The sequence below is a fragment of the Moschus berezovskii genome, chromosome 7 (assembly GCF_049115385.1).
Source record: "Moschus berezovskii isolate FMDL1 chromosome 7, NW_MosBer_1.0, whole genome shotgun sequence".
Lineage (NCBI taxonomy): Eukaryota > Metazoa > Chordata > Mammalia > Artiodactyla > Moschidae > Moschus > Moschus berezovskii.
Window position 1 is genome coordinate 6,338,750 of NC_142466.1, and position 19,624 is coordinate 6,358,373.

The window sequence follows — 19,624 nt, forward strand, 5'->3', positions numbered from 1 at the left end:
TGCACAACGCAGGCAGCTGCACCCAATATCCGATGACAAACCACAATGGAAAAGAATATGTGCATAGAACCGAACCCCTCACTGTAAGCAGACAGTAGCACAGCACTGTAAATCAACCACGTGGAGTGAGAGGAAAGCCGCCCAGCCGCGTCTGACTCTTTGGAGCCCCATGAACTATACAGGCCATGGAATTCTCCAGGCCAGAATACTGTGGTGGGTAGCCTTTCCCTTCTCCAGGGCATCTTCCTAACCCAGGGCTCCCGCATTGCAGGCGGATTCTTTACCAGCTGAGCCAGAAAGGAAGCCCAAGGATACTGGAGTGGGTAGCCTATCCCTTCTGCAGCAGATCTTCTAGACCCAGGAATTGAACCAGGGTCTCCTGCATTGCTGGCGGATTCTTTAGCAATTGAGCTAAAAAATCAACTATACTTCAGTAAAATTTTTCAAAATTAGGCAAGTATTTAGTAAAGATCAATGTTATCCTTGGGAGCTAGCTCCTATTAGATCCACTTTATTTTCCTGTGTCAGAGTGACAATCTGCGTGGGGGGACAGTAAATAACAGATCACATACTTTAACAAGGCTTCTGGTTCAATTCAGTAGAACATTCTTTCTAATAAACTAGAAAAATATGACTACCAGACCACTGTGGTGGGGGTCACACAAATGTTTTGAGGGCCACCCCCCAGAGAGGGTCTGCTGGCAGTCAAGTTTCCATAGCCTCTGGTGATACCCTCAGAGCTGACTCAGGCCATGGACAACAAACACAGTTCCAGGCGTCAGAAGTACATGCGCGGGAAGAAGGCAAAAGGGTCCAAGTGGACGTGGGATTCCGGGATATGAGCTTTCAAGCCCATCAAGATGTAGTTCCTGAAGCAAACACCCACTACCTTTTCAGCTGTAAAAGTCAGAAAAAAGACACAGAACACAAGATTCCTGCTCCCAAGTAACATACAACTTGGTACAGGAGACAAAACTGAAACACCATTCATTAAAAAACAGTCAAATACAGAATGAACCCTGAATATTCATTGGAAGGACTGATGCTGAAGCTCCAATACTTTGGCCACTTGATGCGAAGAGAAAAGTCCCTGCTGCTGAGAAAGATCCTCCCGACAGAGGATGAGATGGTTGGGTGGCATCACCGACTCAATGGACATAAGTCTGAGCAAGCTCCAGGAGATGGTGAGGGACAGGGAAGCCTGGCGTGCTGCAGTTCAAGGGGTCGCAAAGAGCTGGACACAACCGAGTGACTGAACAACAGAAAAACCCAAATGGAGGTGTTTAGTCAAGTTTTGAACTTTCAAGGCTTCTGGTTCAATATAATAACTACATACTCTAAATAAATATAATAACAGATTAAGTATGTTTTTAAGATCAAGGGCCCACACGTGACAATTACTATTTCAGAAGCAGCATCTGGGACAGAGTTCCCAGTCCCATGGAGAGCCCCTGACCACCGTGAGGACGACACAGACGGGGGCGGTTTAATCAGGAGGTGAGACTAAGGCTCAGACAAAAGATGGGGAACAAAACTCAGAAGAGAATCTGAGTGTCTATGCAGGCATCAGTCAGCCACACAGGGAGCTATTTTTAAAGAGACAGAAGAAGGATCGCACTCGGGAGGGCCACGTGACGGCCCTTCCCCAGGGCAAGGCTCTCTTCTTTCCAGAACTCCATGAGCAGGCTCAGGGTGCCCCTGGATGGGAACCCAGGCAAGGGGAGAAGCTGGCGGGCTTCCAAAGGCGAGCAACTAAAATGACTAAAATGTCAGGAAATGGGTCCTCCGGGGACACATAAAGGAAGTGCAGTGTTTAGGCTAGAAAAGGGATGGCCTGGGAGGCGGCCAGTGGGTACAAAGGAGTGCTTCTTTCCCATGAGGGACAGGATGAGAGGAATGTGATGAACCTGCAAGGACCTGGAGCTGGATGTGATACAACAAAACAGAACAACAACTCCCTGACTCTGACTCCTGTGAGGCTCTGGACTGCCAACAAGCTTCTGAAGCGTCCTTTGCAAAAGACGTTTTACAATGCGGCGGATGGCCATCTTCCTAAAACGTCCACTCAGTGGCCTTTCTTACCCTACAAAGACGGGAAGTGAATATTTTAACTAAAAATAGAAGCTCCATTAAAAAAAAAACCAAACTTACTAAAAGTTAAAGCAGAGCAAAGCTCTTCACTGTTGATTCATTTTCAAAATTCATCAGAAAGTTATCAGCTACATAAACGCACTTATTCAGTCACACATGGTTCCCAGTCAGTCAGCCAAGTCACTCAGTCGTGTCCAACGCCATGGACTGCAGCCCGCCAGGCTTCCCTGTCCATCACCAACTCCCAGAGCTCGCTCATCATCCATCAAGTCGGTGAAGCCATCCAGCCATCTCATCCCCTGTTGTCCCCTTCTCCTCCCGCCCTCAATCTTTCCCAGCACCAGGGTGTTTTCAGTGAGTCAGTCCTTTGCAACAGGTGGCCAAAGTATTGGAGTTTCAGCTTCAGCATCAGTCCATCCAATGAATATTCAGGACTGATTTCCTTTAAGATTGACTGCTTTGATCTCTTTGCAGTCCAAGGGACTCTCAAGAGTCTTCTCCAACACCACATTTAAAAGCATCAATTCTTCTCCACTCAGCTTTCTTTATAGTCCAACTCTCACATCCATACATGATTACTGGAAAAACCATACCTTTGACTAGATGGACCTTTGTTGGCAAAGTGATGTCTCTGCTTTTTAATACGCTAAGTTGGTCATAGCTTTTCTTCCAAGGAGCAAACATCTTTTAATTAAAAGAGATGGGCCTAGTCATATTTTAAAAAGCCATCAGCTACTCTAGATAGGAGATAAAAAATAATCAAAACACAGATAAATTGAGCAGAGTATCTATCTAAAAACATGATGTGGGCACTCTCGAAGGAGGGGCGGGAAAGGGTGAGAGGGGTAAACAAAAATCAGCCTCAAAGAGTAAAGCACACACTCTACATCCAACATCCATTAAGGGACCCAGGTAGGGACATCATCATCTTCAGGGACCCAGGTAAGGGCATCATCATCTTCCCTAACAGTAATTCTCAAAAATCAGAACCAAGCTACAAAGCTCATCTCGTCTCCCTGACAGACGTTTGGGAATCTAAGATTTTTCAAAACTCTGCCAAAGAACAGAATCAAAAGACAAGCATTTTAAATTATTTCAGCTATTATTTCCCCCATGTCATCAAAAAGAGAGAGAGAAATAGGGAGGCAGGGAGAGAAGAGGAGGAAACAGTCACGGACGGTCAACATGTCAGGAGCTCCACGGCCGCTAGGGCCCCGGGAGGAGGAGGGAAAGACACGAGGCCCCCAGGCTCCTCTCCTAGCCCAGGGTCAACCCGAGTGGGTGGCGGAGCCAGGGCGAAACCAGAGGTGACAACAGTCACTAACCCACGAACAGCCTGGGAACCTCAAGTTTAAGCTGCCTGCTTAAAACTGAACAAAATGTCCGATGACATGAATGTGACAAATGCCGATTAAGGAAATCACCAGACTACACAAGCCTGCATGCACTAGGCCGTGTACACACACACACAGCTTACTTCCCAACATAGCTGACGCGGGGCATGAAAAGCTCTCATTCTGGGAAGAGGATCAGAAGGCACTCACAGTGTTGAGTGTCCACAGGTTCCCGGGCACTGGACCACAGACCCTCGTGGTCCCAAAAAGGGAGATGTCAGGTTGAGGAAAGAAGGTGCCCAGAGCTGCATGGGAAACGAGGTGCAGAGGGGGTCTGCCAGAGGCCAAACCTCCCGCTGTCCCCCGCCATCACATCCCCCAGGACACAGAGAGCAGCAGCGCCCATGTCCCCCTGAAATGGCTGCAGCAGCCTCAGTTTCTCTGGCACTTCCCCTGCCCTGAATGAAGCCCCTCCACCCAGCTGCTCCCACTGCCCTCAGCTCACCACCCACATGGCCTCCCAATGCCTGCTGATCACTCCATCAAACAACCCACCGCCTCTGTCCTCACTCCCTAAGCCAAGTGTGCCCACAAGGAGAACCAAGCCCACAGCTGCCCTCGCTGCGCCCCCCCAGGCTCATCTGACCCCAGAGCAGCTCAGCCACTTCCCCTGCCTCCCACTGCCAGCATCAACATGCTGCCGGGACAGCCGGTCAGAGTGGGAAAGACAGATGCGGGGCACCCAGACCCCTCCAGGGCAGCAGGCCTGGCTGGGGCACACTCCAGTCTCAGCCCTGGGGACTCCAGCAGGCAGAACAGAGGCGGCCCAGCAAGCATCCCGGCCCCCAGCCGGGCTCCCCAGCTCTCCCGCCTTCCTGCACGCCCCGCTGCTCAAGGCCCAGCGCGCCTCCCACCCGTCGGAAGACACAGACGCGCCTCTGGGGACACTGAGGAGCTGCAGGGCCCGGGGTGACGCTGAGGCACATTTCCTGCTGTCTCACCCAGATGATGTCGAAGCACCAGCCTCAGTCCATCCTAAACACTCACTATTGAAGCTGGTCTTGGCGTGAGCGATTAGGTCAAAATTCTCAGGGCTGCACAGGAACTCAGATACACACACCCCTAGTTTTAGAAGAGAGGAGACCCTGGCCTATGGAAGAGAAATCAGTGGTGGCGAGTCACCAAGCCGGGACTGATGCCACACCCCCGCCACTGGCGCCGCACAGGCGGTCCTCACGTCCCACCTGCTGACACCCTCGCGGCGCGAGCAGCATGACCAGAGCACCCCGTCCACACCCGGGCTTTCCCAGACTCTGTGAGCGCTCCACACTGCCTCCGACTGATGGCCGCCACCCAACATCTCAGTTTCAGCAAAACCACTACCCTCGCACCAGAGAGTCTGGGCTTTCAAGATATTCTAATATTTTGGACTTGTCCTAAAAATAGGTAGAAAACAGAAAAACGAAAGTGCTAATAGTATTACATACAGTGAAATACATAATACTGAACGAAAGTAATTAGACTGACCAAAAATGGCAAACATATTTAGACTCAAAAACTTAAGCTCTTCAACTGTTGCTCAATGGTGGAGGAGAAAAAGTAAAAACATATGAAATGCTGGAAATAATATATCAGTGTGTTTAAACGACAAACTCAACCATGGGAAACAAACAACAACAACAAAAAATGAGACGTTTGATAAAATACCCCTTCCAATAAGCTGAACTTATTAACTAAATACCCCTTCCAATAAGCTGAGCAAATAAAAATTTAAGGTCTAACTTATTCCTGACATTGTTTCATCTATGTGGTCCATGTGTTAAAGAATTTTTAAAGTTCTATAAAGGTTCATGTTTAAGAACTAAGCAGTTATTTAATCAGCAGTGTCAGAAGATTTTCAGCTCTATGGAAATACAATCTCCTCCTAAGAAATCGAACATTCAGCTTTCAGCCTGAGTGTCCAAACACGTTCCAGGAACCTACGCCAATACCAAGCTGCTGGCTCCCACAGTGAGGCTCTGCCCTGCTGCTGCTGCATTATTTGTGGAGGCAGACAAGCCTCCTTCAAAGAATCACAAGCAGATAGGGAGCGCTTTGGGCATTCCAGGTGGCACAGTGGTAAAGAATCCACCTGCCAATGCAGGAGACCCAGGTTCAATCCCTGGGTTGGGAAGATCTTCTGGAGAAAGGAATGGCACCCCACTCCACAATTCTTGCCTGGAGAGTTTCACGGACAGAGGAGCCTGGTGGGCTGCAGTCCATGGGGTCGGCCATGCCACAGGGACTCAGCACGCAGTGCGCAGGAAGCCCCTCCAGCACGCTCGCAGTTCATCCTGGCAGTGCTCTGCTGTCCAGGAACACTCAGTACACTTTAAACACACTAATGAAAAGTCAGCCCTGTCCATCCATTGCTGAGTTACATAAACAGTGAACATACAGTGTTCTAAATTTCTGACCTTGTTAAAAAATACGTGGGGAAATTTTTAATTCCTTAGTTGAACAGAAGAAAGTTGAAACTTGACAGACCAAGCCTTTCGGCACTCTACTAGACGCAACTTAGCAGTCACACTCTGCTTACTGCTGCCTTCTCCCGCGTTTCACAACTCAAATAATCTACTACTCAACTGCCACTGGGGCCTTCCCCCCTGTCCTGTGGCCCAGGAGCCCACTGACAGGCTGTCTGTGTTTGCAGTGACAAGTCCGCCAGCCGTCCGGAGGCCAGCACTCCATCCTCTGGATGGGGTACGGGCCCAGAGACGGCCAGGGCCAGGACGGCCCCACACATAGGGCGCGTGGAGCTCGCAAGTTCTCTTTTTATGGTCATGACTCTCAGAAGTCTTTGAAATTGAGGAAAAAAAAGTGAGGGGGTATACATAGTATGAGGGCTTCCCAGGTGGCACAGTGGTGAAGAATCCACCTGTCAATGCATGAGACACAGGTTTGCCCCTGGGTCAGGAAGATCCCCTGGAGGAGGGCATGGCAACCCACTCAGTATTCTTGCCCAGAGAATCCCACGGACAGAGGAGCCTGGGGGGCTACAGTCCATGGGGTCGCCAAGAGTCAGACATGACTCAGCGACTGAACAACAATACATACTATGACAAAAGCTCTGGGAGGCTGAGGCCTGGGTCCACAGTGAAGGAGCCCCACAGGTGGACACCGCGCAGCTGCGGAGAGGCTAGCTGACTCACACCAAGTGGTGGCGTGCAGTGTCTCCACAGTGGCCAGGCGGGACCCTGGAGGCCGAGCACCCCATGCCCGCCAGGCTGCGGGAGGGAGAGCAGGTCACAGACACGCAGGGCGCCAGGCCCTGTGCAGAGGGACGGGGCGGGAGGCGTGTGTGCAGCAGGCGACCACAGCAGGGTTGCTGCGAGAGCCCGGGGCTGGGAGAGGCCCGCAGGTTCGGGGCAAGCAGGGCACTGGGTGTCGGATCCGGCTCCAGGACTGCAGCTGTTCTCCACCACCCAGAGTGCTCGGGGCACCATCACAATGGCCGCAGGAGACGACAAAGGGCCGGCCCGCCGCCGTGCAGGATCCACCGGCCCTTTAATATCAGAACGAAGCATGAGCCAGGGACAGAGGTGGACAGAGCCCTGCTGGCTGCAGTGCCGAGGACCAGGGCGGTCGATAAGGCGCCTGGGGTGGCGCCTTATCCAGCCACCCTCCCCACGTCCACAAAATGAGGATTTCTTCCTGTGCAGCAGCGAGAGCAGTGACGCGCTCTGAGAGTGACACCGCCTTGTGGAAAACTGCACGTTGCTGATGGCATGCATAACAGGGTCCTGTCTCTACCCAGCTTTTTCCTTAGGGAAGAAAACACACCAAAAAACCCGCACAGTGGCCTGTACCTCCTCTCTACCACAGACTTCTTAGGATGAGTACTTACTATGTTTAATTTCTCAAATGGAGAGAAAAACACTACGTGGTCATTTAAAAAGAATGAAGCATGTTAACGTGGTCATTTAAAAAGAATGAAGCATGTTAATTTAGTGACTTGCACGCTCACAATTCATGCACTCCTCTGTGTGTAGAGTACAGCTCAATAAAAAAGGTGTCTTCTTTTTAAGAAGGTAGATGTATAACATGCTCAGACAAGACAAGATTTCCCAGACATATTCTAGTCATCAGATACGCAGAGTATGGAATTCCAGTTACGTAAAGAACCAAAACAACCAGATGCATACACATATAAACATATACAAAGAGATAAAGACACACATTATACTTTCAAAGTGATGAATTTTTTTTTGACAGCCAGGATGTTTTCAGGGACTCATTTTGAAATTTACATTTTAAAAATAATATTGTTCCAATAACAATAGTCCTTAACTGCAATGGGCTGGTTGAGATTTACATGGTAATATCCACGATCCATCTGTGGTATAAAACAAGAGTCATTCGGCGTTTCTCTGCTGGGCGCAGACTTCCTGCCCAGTTCATACCTGAGCCTCACTGCCCTCCTGACTCAGAAACAAGGTAGTGGCCAAGGCTGGGGTGGACACAAGGACAGAACAGGGGTCAAGGAGGGGATAAATCAATAAATAAGGAGAGGTCAAGAATGTCTGTGAGAGTGTTTGGCAAAAACGTGCAACCCCTTTGTCTATTTTGACTCAGCCACTTGGAAACATCAAAACCTCCCTACCATACCATCCCCTGTCCAAACCGCCGCCTGAACATCCAAGTGTGTCCAGGAGGGATGCTCCCCCTGTGCCCAGACAGTGACCCACTGCCAGGGGAGCTGGTCCTGCCTGCCCTCTCTCACCCACCTCCTCCCCCGAACAGATGCTCATGCCGGGGTCACCGCCCTCAGGCACAGGGATGCCCCTATATCTCACCCCGTGCTCTGTGGCCTCCCACCTGCTGCCTCCCTGTGCGTGCGCTCAGTCAGGTCTGACTCTGTGACCCCCGGGCCTGGAGCCCTCCAGGCTGCTCTGTCCATCAGGTTCTCCAGGCAAGCATACTAGAGTGGGTTGCCATTTCTTTCTCCAGGGGATCTTCCCAATGCAGGGAATCCAACGCGTGCCTCCCACACTGCAGGCAGGTTCTTCTCAGTGGAACCACCTGGGAAGTCCCAGGAACTAGGGGACAGGACGTCAACTTCTAGGTCTGGGAGGACACGACTCAGCCCCTCACAGTCAGCTCCGGGGAGAGAGGGAAGTGTAACCACGGAGAAATGAAAACAGGAGAAAAGAATTCACCTGCGCCCCGGTTTCTAGAACTCCTCACATTCCCCGTCTCCCAGTCCCCGAACACCAAGCTCCAACCTTTTCTGCCTGAGCCTGATGGTTATCTCAGACCCAGACACCCTTCCTTCTGGTTCCGAGCACAGAGCACTGACCAGTGTGGCCACATGGTCCCGTGCGGCTCCCATTGCCCAGCCCAGTGTGGCAGCAGGGGCTTGTCTCAGGCCACGCCCTGCCCTCTCTTTTTTCTCACTCTGCCCCAACTTGTTCGCAGGTGTCTGGCCTCATTTTGTGTAGGTCAGGCCCCTGGAATACTCTGCCCCTTCTCCTGCCCAGCCCGTCTCAACTAATTAACACCATTTCACCCTGAAGACCTGCACTCAAATGCTTTGGCCTCAAGAAGCTGTGAATACACGCAGGCATGCGCGCGCACACACACACACGCACACACACAAGAAGCTTGTGAATACACGCAGGCATGTGCACACGCACACACACAAGAAGCTTGTGAATACACGCAGGCATGCGCACACGCACACACACACACACAAGAAGCTTGTGAATACACGCAGGCATGCGCACACGCGCACACACACACACACACACACAAGAAGCTTGTGAATACACGCAGGCATGCGCACACACACACACACACAAGAAGCTTGTGAATACACACACACACACAAGAAGCTTGTGAATACACACACACACACCCCTAAACCAGGCACACACGCACACACAAGAAGCTTGTGAATACACACACACACACACTCCTAAACCAGGCCCCTGCCCATCCTCCCTCCAGCTCGCTCGCTCACTCTCTCACATACACCCTCACACTAAACCTGCCCCTCATCCAACCTCTGCCCAGCTCGCTGCCTAACACTGAGCACCTGGAATGACCTGCCTGCACTGTTTACACACTATCAAAGGTGTGTCTCCCCAGCAGATTGACACACAAGTTCCTAAGCAGAATCTGCGTCTGGTTTGCCCAATTCTGTCCATTCAGCAGCTAGGGCAGTGCTTGGCACCTAGTTAAGTGCTTGATCAATATTTGCCAGATAAAGGAAAGACTACATGAAATACAAGTTAGTGTCAACCAGGGGTCGTGTGATCAATGGTTGCTGAATATGCTCACTCTGAGGAAGCAGCAGTGTGAGGTTGTTATGTAACAACACCTAGACAGACAGACACAGGCACAGGTATCAGCTGTGGAACCAGTGGAACCACACTCAGAAAGCAGAAATCTATCCCATTAGTCATAATTCTATAGGAGCCACTCAAACATGCTGTCCATGTCTAACTGTGCATATACTTATATATGTAAAACCCATCTTCAGCAGGTATTTTCCAGTCCATGGAAACAGTTATCTACAGCCACCCCCACCCTGCACCTCATTCCCCTGGTCACTTTTGGCCCTTGGATCACAGGAATTCTTTACTTGAAATAAAGAACTGCCAGCTCCCCGTGATGATGTCGACCCAACACTTTTCCATTTGATCCTTCATATGAGACAAAGGTCCATCTAGTTAAAACTATGGTTTTTCCAGTAGTCATGTATGGATGTGAGAGTTGGACCACAAAGAAGGCTGAGCACCAAAGAATTGGTGCTTTCGAACAGCGGTGCTGGAGAAGACTCTTGAGAATCCCTTGGACTGCAAAACAGTCACTCCTAAAGGAAATCAACCATGAATATTCATTGGAAGGACAAATGCTGAACTGAAACTCCAATACTTGGCCACCTGAGGCGAGTCACCAGAAAAGATAATGATGCGGGGAAAGATCGAAGGCAGGAGAAGGGGACAACAAACGATGATTTGATAGCTGCTAGATTAAATAGCATCACCGACTCAATGGACATGAGTTTGAACAAACTCCGGGAGACATGGAGGACAGGGAAGCCTGGTGTGCTGCAGTCCATCAGGTCACAAAGAGCTGGACACAACTCAGTGAGTGAACAACAGCAAAATGTGGCAAGAAGGGCTTCCCGGGTGGCACAGTGGGTAAAGAACCTGCCTGCCAATGCAGGAGCAACAGGACACTTGGGTTCAATCCCTGGTCAGGAAGACCCCCTGGAGGAGGGCACAGCAACCTACTCCAGTATTCCTGCCTGGAGAATTCCATGGACCGAGGAGCCTAGCAGGTCACAAAGAGTTGGACACAACTGAAGCGACAGCGCGCATGCACACGAGGCAAAAATCACTGAAATTCTGGGAAGAGGATGTGTATCATATGTCAGAAATGCTCGTATCTGCTGATAACACGCAGTCTCCCTGACACACACACGTGAGGAAGCCGCGTGGCCACGATCGAACGGAACAAGGAGCATATTCGCTGTTGTTCAGTCCCTCCGTCTCGTTCGAGCCTTCGCGGCTCTGGGGCCTGCTGCAAGCCAGGCTTCCCTAGAGTGAAGACCTCCTTCCCCATCTCCCGGAGCCTGCTCAAACCCGTGTTCATCGGGTCGGCGACGCCATCCAACCATCTCACCCTCTGCTGCCCCCTTCTCTTCCCACCCTCAGTCTCTCCCAGCCGCAGGGCCTTTTCCAACGAGTCGGCTCTTCACAGCATCATAACCAATAACTAAACAGCACAACACGTGCTATCAGCACCAGCTTCCACCACGGTGGGTACAGGCTCTCACATTCCCTGGCTGGTGTCAGAACAGCTAAGGATCGGGATTCTCTCACCTCAGGGGACATCCCAGGGGCTGGCGGACAACTCCAAGACTCTCACTTTTAAAAGCAGCATTTCCTAGTTTAGGATTAGCAGACGCAAACTAGCATATACAGGATGGATAAAACTAGGTCCTACTGAAGAAGCTGGGATAAACCATCATGGAAAAGATTATGAAAAGAAGGTATGTATAACTGAATTGCTTTGTTAAATAAATTTTTTGAAAGAAATGGGAAATAAAGGAACATTTTCTGAAATTATTTATCTTTTAGGTGCTGTTGCTATTTCTGTATGCCTGGTTATTTTGAGTATTTCAAAGTAAAAGGCACCAGTAACCACTAATGAGAAATTATTTTAGACTAGCCGGGGAAAAAGTTCTTTTTATAAGAATTGCAGCATCTGCATCCACCCACATTACTGAATAATTTCGTTTGTTATTTTGTCCCTCACTCTCAGAGTCATCCCCCCCGCCGCCCCACCCCAAGTAACAGACAACACCTATTTTTAATGGCCTCAACTACCTTATCTAAGTTATAAAGCTCAAGCTCAGTTGAGCTTCTTGGCGGCTAAAGAAGAAACACAAAGTAAATTAGGAAAATCATAATCAACCAGAATACTGACATCATCAAAACCTCAAAATAATGTATCTAAGAACAGTGTCGGTCAATTTGGGGAGATTAGCAGCTGAAATAAATGAGCATTCCAGCATCACACTGTCACCTTCTACGTAAGAGAGAAACAAAACCCTAGAATTCGAAGGACACCAGGTTGAGTGCTGAGCCCTCGTCTTAGATTTCTTTCTATCAGTAGTCAAGCATTCACCACAGTCCTCACAACAGGTAAGGCAACCTGTCAACTGATGAGACGCTTCTATTCACAGCCAGAAGCTATGACTCGCCAGCATAATTAACAAAGAAACAAAATCCTTCCAAGAAGCAAATCCAATCCCTAATTAAGTGAAGCAGACCTGGGTCAGGTGTCTCAGAAACAACCAACTTGATCAGAGGTTCTGAGGTTGAAATATTTATGAGTCCGTGAATGCTAATCATGTAAACTCCATTTAAAAAAAAAAACCAAAATCTAAGAAAACCCTAGAAGCAATTTCATAACTAGGGGGCTTCAAATATGCAAAGAAAACCTCCAAAACACAAACTTCTCACTGTCTTAAAAAAAAAACAGTAAATGTGACTTAAGAGAAATCTGATAGCCTGAGGATAAAACTGTTTTGCAGCAATTAACACACTTTCTATACTTACCATCTAGTGAGGCAAACACACAATTAGTGAGAGACGGGCTGGAGAAGGAAGGAGTAGAATGGTAGAAAGGCAGCCCATCTGTTACGGCTCCAATGGAGCCACACCTGTGAGGTGACACTATTTAACACCATCCCAAAGGTCACTCCTACATTACATGAAAAAATCAGTTCTGTGTATTTACTATGAGTATGTGACAAAAATATTCTCATTCAGATGAACTGTTCTTTAAAACTGCATCTTCCCAATTTGATCAATCATCAAAATCATTTCTTCCAGGATAAAAAAAAAAACAAACAGAATTGCTTTAAATGTCCAGAACTACTTTTGATGTTTACAAAAATGAGAAAAGCATGTTTCATTAGGATGTCGTCAACTGCAACATAATTCAGATTTCTTCAAAATCTTACCTTCTAGAAATTTCTGTTGTGCTATCAAGATATTTAGCCACACTTGAAATTATTTCAGCCCAAACCCAAAACCCCAGAAAAATCTTTATGATGGAAACATTTTGTTTCAATCCCTATAAAAGTCAACATAAAACTAGATTCTCTGCTGTCTTAGCATGGCTCTCAATGACAATCTGTTGCTACAGCAACAAAACTCTGCTACCTGTGGCCATGATTTGTTAAAAATTCCTCCAACCAGAAAATTCTGTGCTCTGCATTCATAAAACGCATAGAATGGCTCCAAGCCACATAAAAATTAAAGCTCAATTTCCCACTTACGACCTACCCACACACCTATTTATAATATGCATACATATATGCACACATACATGCATAATTATGACTCTTCCAATGCCATCAAAAAGGTAAAAACAAAAAATTTCCATTTTACATTCAGCATAAAAAACTGCTGTGTTTTAGATTTCACTGAATAATTGCTACTGTTTCTCAAAATTTATCTTAAAAGGCAATAGAGGCCCACCATCCAGGAGAGAACTCTAAAAACAAAACCATTTATTATTTATATCCAATCTCATTCCAAAAAAGAAAAAAACAATTCCTGACGCATAATTTCCTATCTGTTCCAATGACGTGGCTCCTTCAGCCACGAGTAGATGTAGAAAACACCCAAAGAATAAAGAAAATATGCGAACATCTCCGCAGGCTACTCACCCTCACCGGGGGGCTCCAGGCTTGCGCCCGTGGCTGGGGTCCACCCTGTGAGCTCGGGCCATCTTTGGGGCTGCAGGTGGCCACAGCACTGCTCTGAGCCCTCAAGGCGCTGGTGCAGGTGGTGCCACTGCCCCCCACGGGGCCGGGCTTCCACGGCCGCTGCTTGATGCCATCCAGAAGTCTGACCAGCAGGATGTTGCTAGGAAGCTGCTCCACACCCGAGCCAACCAGAGTCCGGCACTCGGGACATCTGAGTTCATTCCGGGAACCGACGATGCCCAGCAAACAGCGTTTACAGAACGTGTGCTGGCAAGGTAAGACCTTGGCAGAGGCATCCAGCCGCTCCAGGCACACAGGGCACTCCAGCAGATCCAGCAGGGCCGACTCATCCATCTTCCTCTAGTTCACCGAGGGAAACGCAGCAGTGACACGCATACTTGTGTGCAGCTCTCAAAGTGGCTCATGTAACATCCATGTCAGACGCTGCTCTGGGGCCCCCGGGGAAGAGGAGGGAAAGAGAGGAGGAGGACCATCACTGGCGGGTAAGGTACAAAGAAGAGCCAGGAACCCAACAGCACACAGAAGTGCTTCCTGAGAGAATGGAGCTTCGCTTTGGAATACATGGTGCCTGAACTCCAGAATCAACAACTGAAAACAAAATAGACTTTTTAAGCAGTTCACAATAAATCCGTGAAGACATCTAGTTCACTGTGCAGGAACAGCTATCAAGTACCACAGGGGACTCTTGCCATAAATAGGATTTATGAAATGCAATAGAAACATAATTTCTCTGGCTCTCAAAGTGAAACCTGAGGCCTTAACTAAGTCCTCAACTTACCTGAGAAGGTGAAAGTGGCAAATGAACTGCTTCCTCCACCTGAAATTCCGTTTAAATCCAACCACGTTCCCCAGCATTCAAGCCACTTTGGTGGTTAAGGAACCACACCTTGAGTGGTTCACTTGTGGTAAATGATCCCAGTATTAAATACATATGTTTCTTCGCTTGTCTTAAAAATAAAATTGTTTAATCTTGCCCAAGGAAAATGAGATGAAGGTTGACAATTCTAAAGGACACCCTGAAGATGGGCCCGAGAGCAGCTCAAATATAAACGTACCACCCCTCAGGGCAGCGGCTGACAAACTCGGAAGCGATTTCTGAACGGCCTGTGCTAATCCCATTCAGAAAATCTGGCAAAATTATCACCCAAAGAATTTGAGAATGGAATGCTGGACTGGGAACCGCGAGCAGAATATGAAAATGGGGCCATTCAGGAGAAAGCATTCAGACCAGAGCCTGCACCGCTCTCCTCGACCCCCGGTTCAGTGTAGGCGTGCCCAGGAGGGCCAGGTGGCGGTGTGGACACGGGCAGGGGCCTGGCCGTCGCTCCGCTCGCCGCAAGTACTGCGGGCCCGCGTGGACGCCGGGCCAGGTGCCCGCGCCGCCAACGCAGACGCTCCCGCGGCCAGAGGCAGGGGGCCACCCTCGCGGACGCCGGGGCCAGGTGCCCAGGGCGGCCCTCGTCGACGCCGCGGGGCCAGGTGCTAGAGCCGCCCGCGCACACGCGCCCCGGGGCTGCTGCTAGGGCCGCCCGCGTGGACATCCCGGGGCCAGGTGCCGGGAGCCGCCCGTGTAGACGCGCCCCGGGGCTGCTGCAGGGGGCCGCCCGCGTAGACCTCGCACCCCGGCCGGCGGCCGGGAAGGCAGGGCCGGGCCGGGTGGGTCCACCCGCCGCCTGGCCGCCGCCCCGGGCCTGGCCGGACAGGAGCCCCGCGCCCTCGGGAAGTTTCGGGGCTCAGGAGCGCCCGCAGCGCCGCGTCGCCAGGTCCGCCCGCCGGGCGTCCGGGCGCCCGCCGCCGCAGTGCCGGGGGCCGGCCGGCCGACCCTCTCCAACCCGGCCCGGGAGGCTCGGGGCCGGGGACTCGGGGCGGGGGGGGTCCTACCTCAGCGCGGCGCCCTCTTTGTCCGCACGCCCGGCGCTCTCCCGCTAGCTCGCCTCGGACGCCGGGCAGCTCTGGGCTCCGCTCGTCGTCCGCGCGCTCCCGCCGCCGCCGCCGCCGCCTGCCTGGCCCGGGGAGGGGGAGGGGAGGGGGCGGGGCCGGGCGGGAGGGGCGGGGCCGGGCGGGAGGGGGAGGAGCGCGGGAGAGGAGGGGCGGGGCCGGGAAGGAGGCGGTGGAGGTGGGCGGGGCCGGGCGGGCGGGGAGGGGCGGGGCGGGGCGGGGCCGGGAAGGAGGAGGCGGGGTGGGCGGGGCCTGGAAGGAAAGAAGGCGTGGCCGGGGAGGAGGGGCAGGGACGGAGGGAGGAGGGGCAGGGACGGAGGGAGGAGGGGCAGGGACGGAGGGAGGAGGGGCAGGGACGGAGGGAGGAGGGGCAGGGACGGAGGGAGGAGGGGCAGGGACGGAGGGAGGAGGGGCAGGGAGCGCCGCCCGCCCTCCTCCGGCGTCTGGGCCCTGCCGGGGGCCGGGGGCCGGGGGCCGGGGCGAGTCCCGGGATGGGACGGGGAGGGGACACGAGCGGCCGACGCAGAGGCTGGGAGGAAGGTCTAGGGGGGACGCGCTGGCCGCTGAGGAGGCACGGCCGCCGCCGGGTCCCTGGACGCAGACCCTGCCGCAAGCCTTGAGACAGGGCCAGGACCCGGAAAGCGCGGCGGCGGGGAAGCCCGGCCCAACCCCGGATCCAGGGTCAGCCTGGCCGGAACCAGCCCCGTGGCCTCTGCCTACCCCCGCTCCCCCCACCCGCCGTACACACCTGTAACGCCAGACACACACCTGTTAACCGAAAGGTCCTTTGGAAAAACGTCGTCCACAGGTGTGCGGGGTTGTTTCTCATACTCAGTTTAGAGGGAAGACATTTTTGTCTTTGATCTCAATTTTTGTCATTGATCTCAAAATTGTCATTTTATTTGCATTTACCGTCCACTTCCTCAAAGGTGCGCAGAAAATAAGGAGAAGCGGGGACACATGCTCCTTTGCGAGAAACGGCTGCCTTTCACCCAGCCCAACCCTTTGAAGGGAGTGGATGGTCCTCTAAGGTCCGGCTGGGGCCACGGCAAAACCACTGCAGACAAATGAGCACCACCGGAGTAAGGACACGCTGTGACCCTGCAGTCACCGCTCCCTCACTGGCTGCGGTCACCTGCTCGACGTTTGAGATGTGGTCAAGTCCTCACTGCAGCCCTGTCCATCTTCCCTCCATGTTTGTGTGTTAGTCGCTCAGTCGTGTCTGACTCTGCGATCCCAGGGACTGTGGCCCACCAGGCTCCTCTGTCCATAGGATTTTCCAGGCAAGAATACTGGAGTGGGTAGCCAGGGATGGAACCCACTTCTACATTGCAGGCAGATTTTACCATCTGAGCCACCAGGGAAGCGCCTCCTCTCAATAGCTTTGCGCTAATGTTTGAGTGAACTCCGGGAGTTGGTGATGGACAGGGAGTCCTGGCGTGCTGTGGTTCATGGGGTCGCAAAGAGTCGGACACGACTGAGCGACTGAACTGAACTGAACTGAATATGCGGACAGTCTACTGCATGAATGCCAGGAAGGACAGCCCACTTGCCCTCCATTAGAAGGGAATGAATCCATATACAGAAGATGGATAATCAAGGTCCTGCTGTACAGCACAGAGAACTGTATTTGGTATTCTGTGATAAACCACAGTGGAAAAGAGGATTTAAAAAAGATGTATGTGTATATATAATAGAATCACTTTGCTGTACAGCAGGAATTGACACACCATTGTGAATCACCCATACTTAAGTTTTAAACTATTGATAAAAACAAGAAGTGAGCAATGTCAAAGGTGATGAAAGATGCACAGAGAGCAAAATCAAGCAGCATGATGAGGGAGCTATGGACACGATTTGGTTTTGAGCATTGCTGATTTCAAAGCAAAGCAAGTTATTTCAAGCTTTTTATAGCACACTGAATTGTAAAATGTAGATAATATTTGAAAATGTTTCATTTTTAGCTCCTAGAACATGTATTTATCTGACAAATAAATGTAAACTCCTAATAAGAAAAAAAAATAACTACCAAGTTTGGAACAGTAAAAGCATCTGCATGTAATAAAAAATGAAGTGAACAAATACATACATGCATTTGAGTTGAGAAAGGCAAGAGGGAACATGATCAGAACAGAGCTGTTTTAAACCACTAATTCACCAAGTCACCCTGAAAGTGACTACTTAGCCTATCAACTTCTGTATCTGCAACAAGGTGGGTGAAGGGAAGGCTGATTGGACAGTTACAGTCAGTAAATAGGTAAATATTATGTGTCATTTATGGTTATTAAAACCAAAACTCAAACAGGTTCACTCACCACAACTAGCCACTTTGGACCAAGACTCAAGCTCATGTCTGGATTCCAAGTCCAGTTTCCTCCTGCTGTCCCAAGGATGCCTCTCGCAGTTTGCCTCAGGCACACCTGAGTGTGCTGTGTGACCTGCAAGAGAAAGCTGGCTCTTAACCAGGTAATGACTCTGGAGACCAAGGGACGATTATGTTTTATTTTATTCTTATTTTAGTTACTTGTTTGTATTTAGAGAACAGTACACAAGGTCTGAGAGGAGGGCATGGCAACCCACTCCAGTGTTCTTGCCTGGAGAATCCCATGGACAGAGGAGCCTGATGGGCTACAGTCGGACATGACTGAAGCAACTCAGCACACATGCATGCACGCACACAAGGCCCTGAGTGGAATGGTCCAGCTTTTGAAACTCTAGACCAGAAAATGCCTAGCTGCACCCCTTATCAAGGGCTTCCCTGGTGGCTCAGTGGTAAAGAACCTGCCTGCCAATGCAGAAGACTCCGGTTCAATCCATGGGTCAGGAAGATCCCCCGGAGGAGGAAATGGCAACCCACTCCAGTATTCCTGCCTGGGAAATCCCATGGTCTGTAGCCTGCCAGTCTCCTCTGTCCATGGGGTCGCAAAGAGGTGGACATGACTTAGTGACTGAAAAACAGCAACCCATTATCAGAGACCTGGAGATGGTCTGGGATACAAGGGATGAAAGAAGCTCACACAATTCCACAGGTGTCACCTGGGGTGTGGCTCAGCTCTTTCAATACCCCTGCTGCTCATTCACTGTTTTTCAGAACACAATTCTTTCATTAGTTCCAATTACTCCAACTTAGACGATGAAGTTTTAGGTCAATTATCTGAACTTCTTGAGCCATTGTCCCTCTGTCAAGTGGTGGGCGCGGAAATCATACCTTTCCTAGACTGTTGCTGAGCATTCTGTGAGGCAGAGCCCTGGTTCTTTCTAACCTGTGCATCTCTTTTATAGTAAGGTATCGTCATTAGCTTTATAATTACCTGGGAAAGTTATACTGGGCAAAATCTTTTATTCCCAGGGTCTTTAAGAAGTCTGCAGCAACATTAATAACTGCAAAATTCTGTCAAGAGAATAATATAGGTGAAAGGAGGGAAAGAAAAGCACATTCCTTTGACCATTTCTGGGAACTGAACCTGAAGGAGAGGGTGTGTACACGTGATATACGCATGGCCCCGGTGACTCTGAGCAGGTACATGAGAAGTAAACATGTCCTGACATGATAATGATAGCTTGGATTCATACAGTTCTCCTCCAACCAGGACTTCAAAGTGCTACCCCAAACGCTATCCATTCGTCTTCTCAGCATCCCTCTGAAGTGGTGAAGACAGATGTAATCATTCCCCGGTTGCAGACAGGGAAAGATGAGGTGTCAAGAAGTTCCTGCTGGCAGTGACGATGCTTTGACACAAGTCAGACTCTTCCATTCCCAGTCCAGCGTGCTCTTTGCTGAGCTCTGGTACACATGCTTACACATACAGAAACATATGTATGTCTGCTCACCAACTTCCTTCAAAACTAATTCCTCCCCCAGCCCTCCTACACAGTCAGTGGGAATGTACAATGGTGTGGCCACTGTGGAAAACAATGTGGAGGTTTCTCAAAACACTAAAAACAGAATTACTGTAAGACCCAGCAATGC

General features: G+C 50.5%; 1 protein-coding gene across 4 annotated transcripts in view; it reads right to left on the reverse strand.

Moving 5' to 3' along the window:
- SH3RF1 (SH3 domain containing ring finger 1) overlaps positions 1–15,729 on the reverse strand; it is a 159,541-nt gene extending 143,812 nt beyond the window's left edge. For 3 of the 4 annotated variants that reach the window (XM_088837810.1, XM_088837808.1, XM_055427992.2), the window contains exons 1-2: positions 15,598–15,729; positions 13,657–14,144 (exon numbers count right to left, since the gene is read on the reverse strand). In XM_088837810.1, the coding sequence (XP_088693936.1) occupies positions 13,657–14,049 (393 nt within the window). In that variant the 5' untranslated portion in view covers positions 14,050–14,144; positions 15,598–15,729. The remainder of the gene's footprint in view (positions 1–13,656; positions 14,145–15,597) is intronic. The other variant, XM_088837809.1, reaches the window with a different exon arrangement.
- Between the last annotated feature and the right edge of the window lie 3,895 nt (positions 15,730–19,624).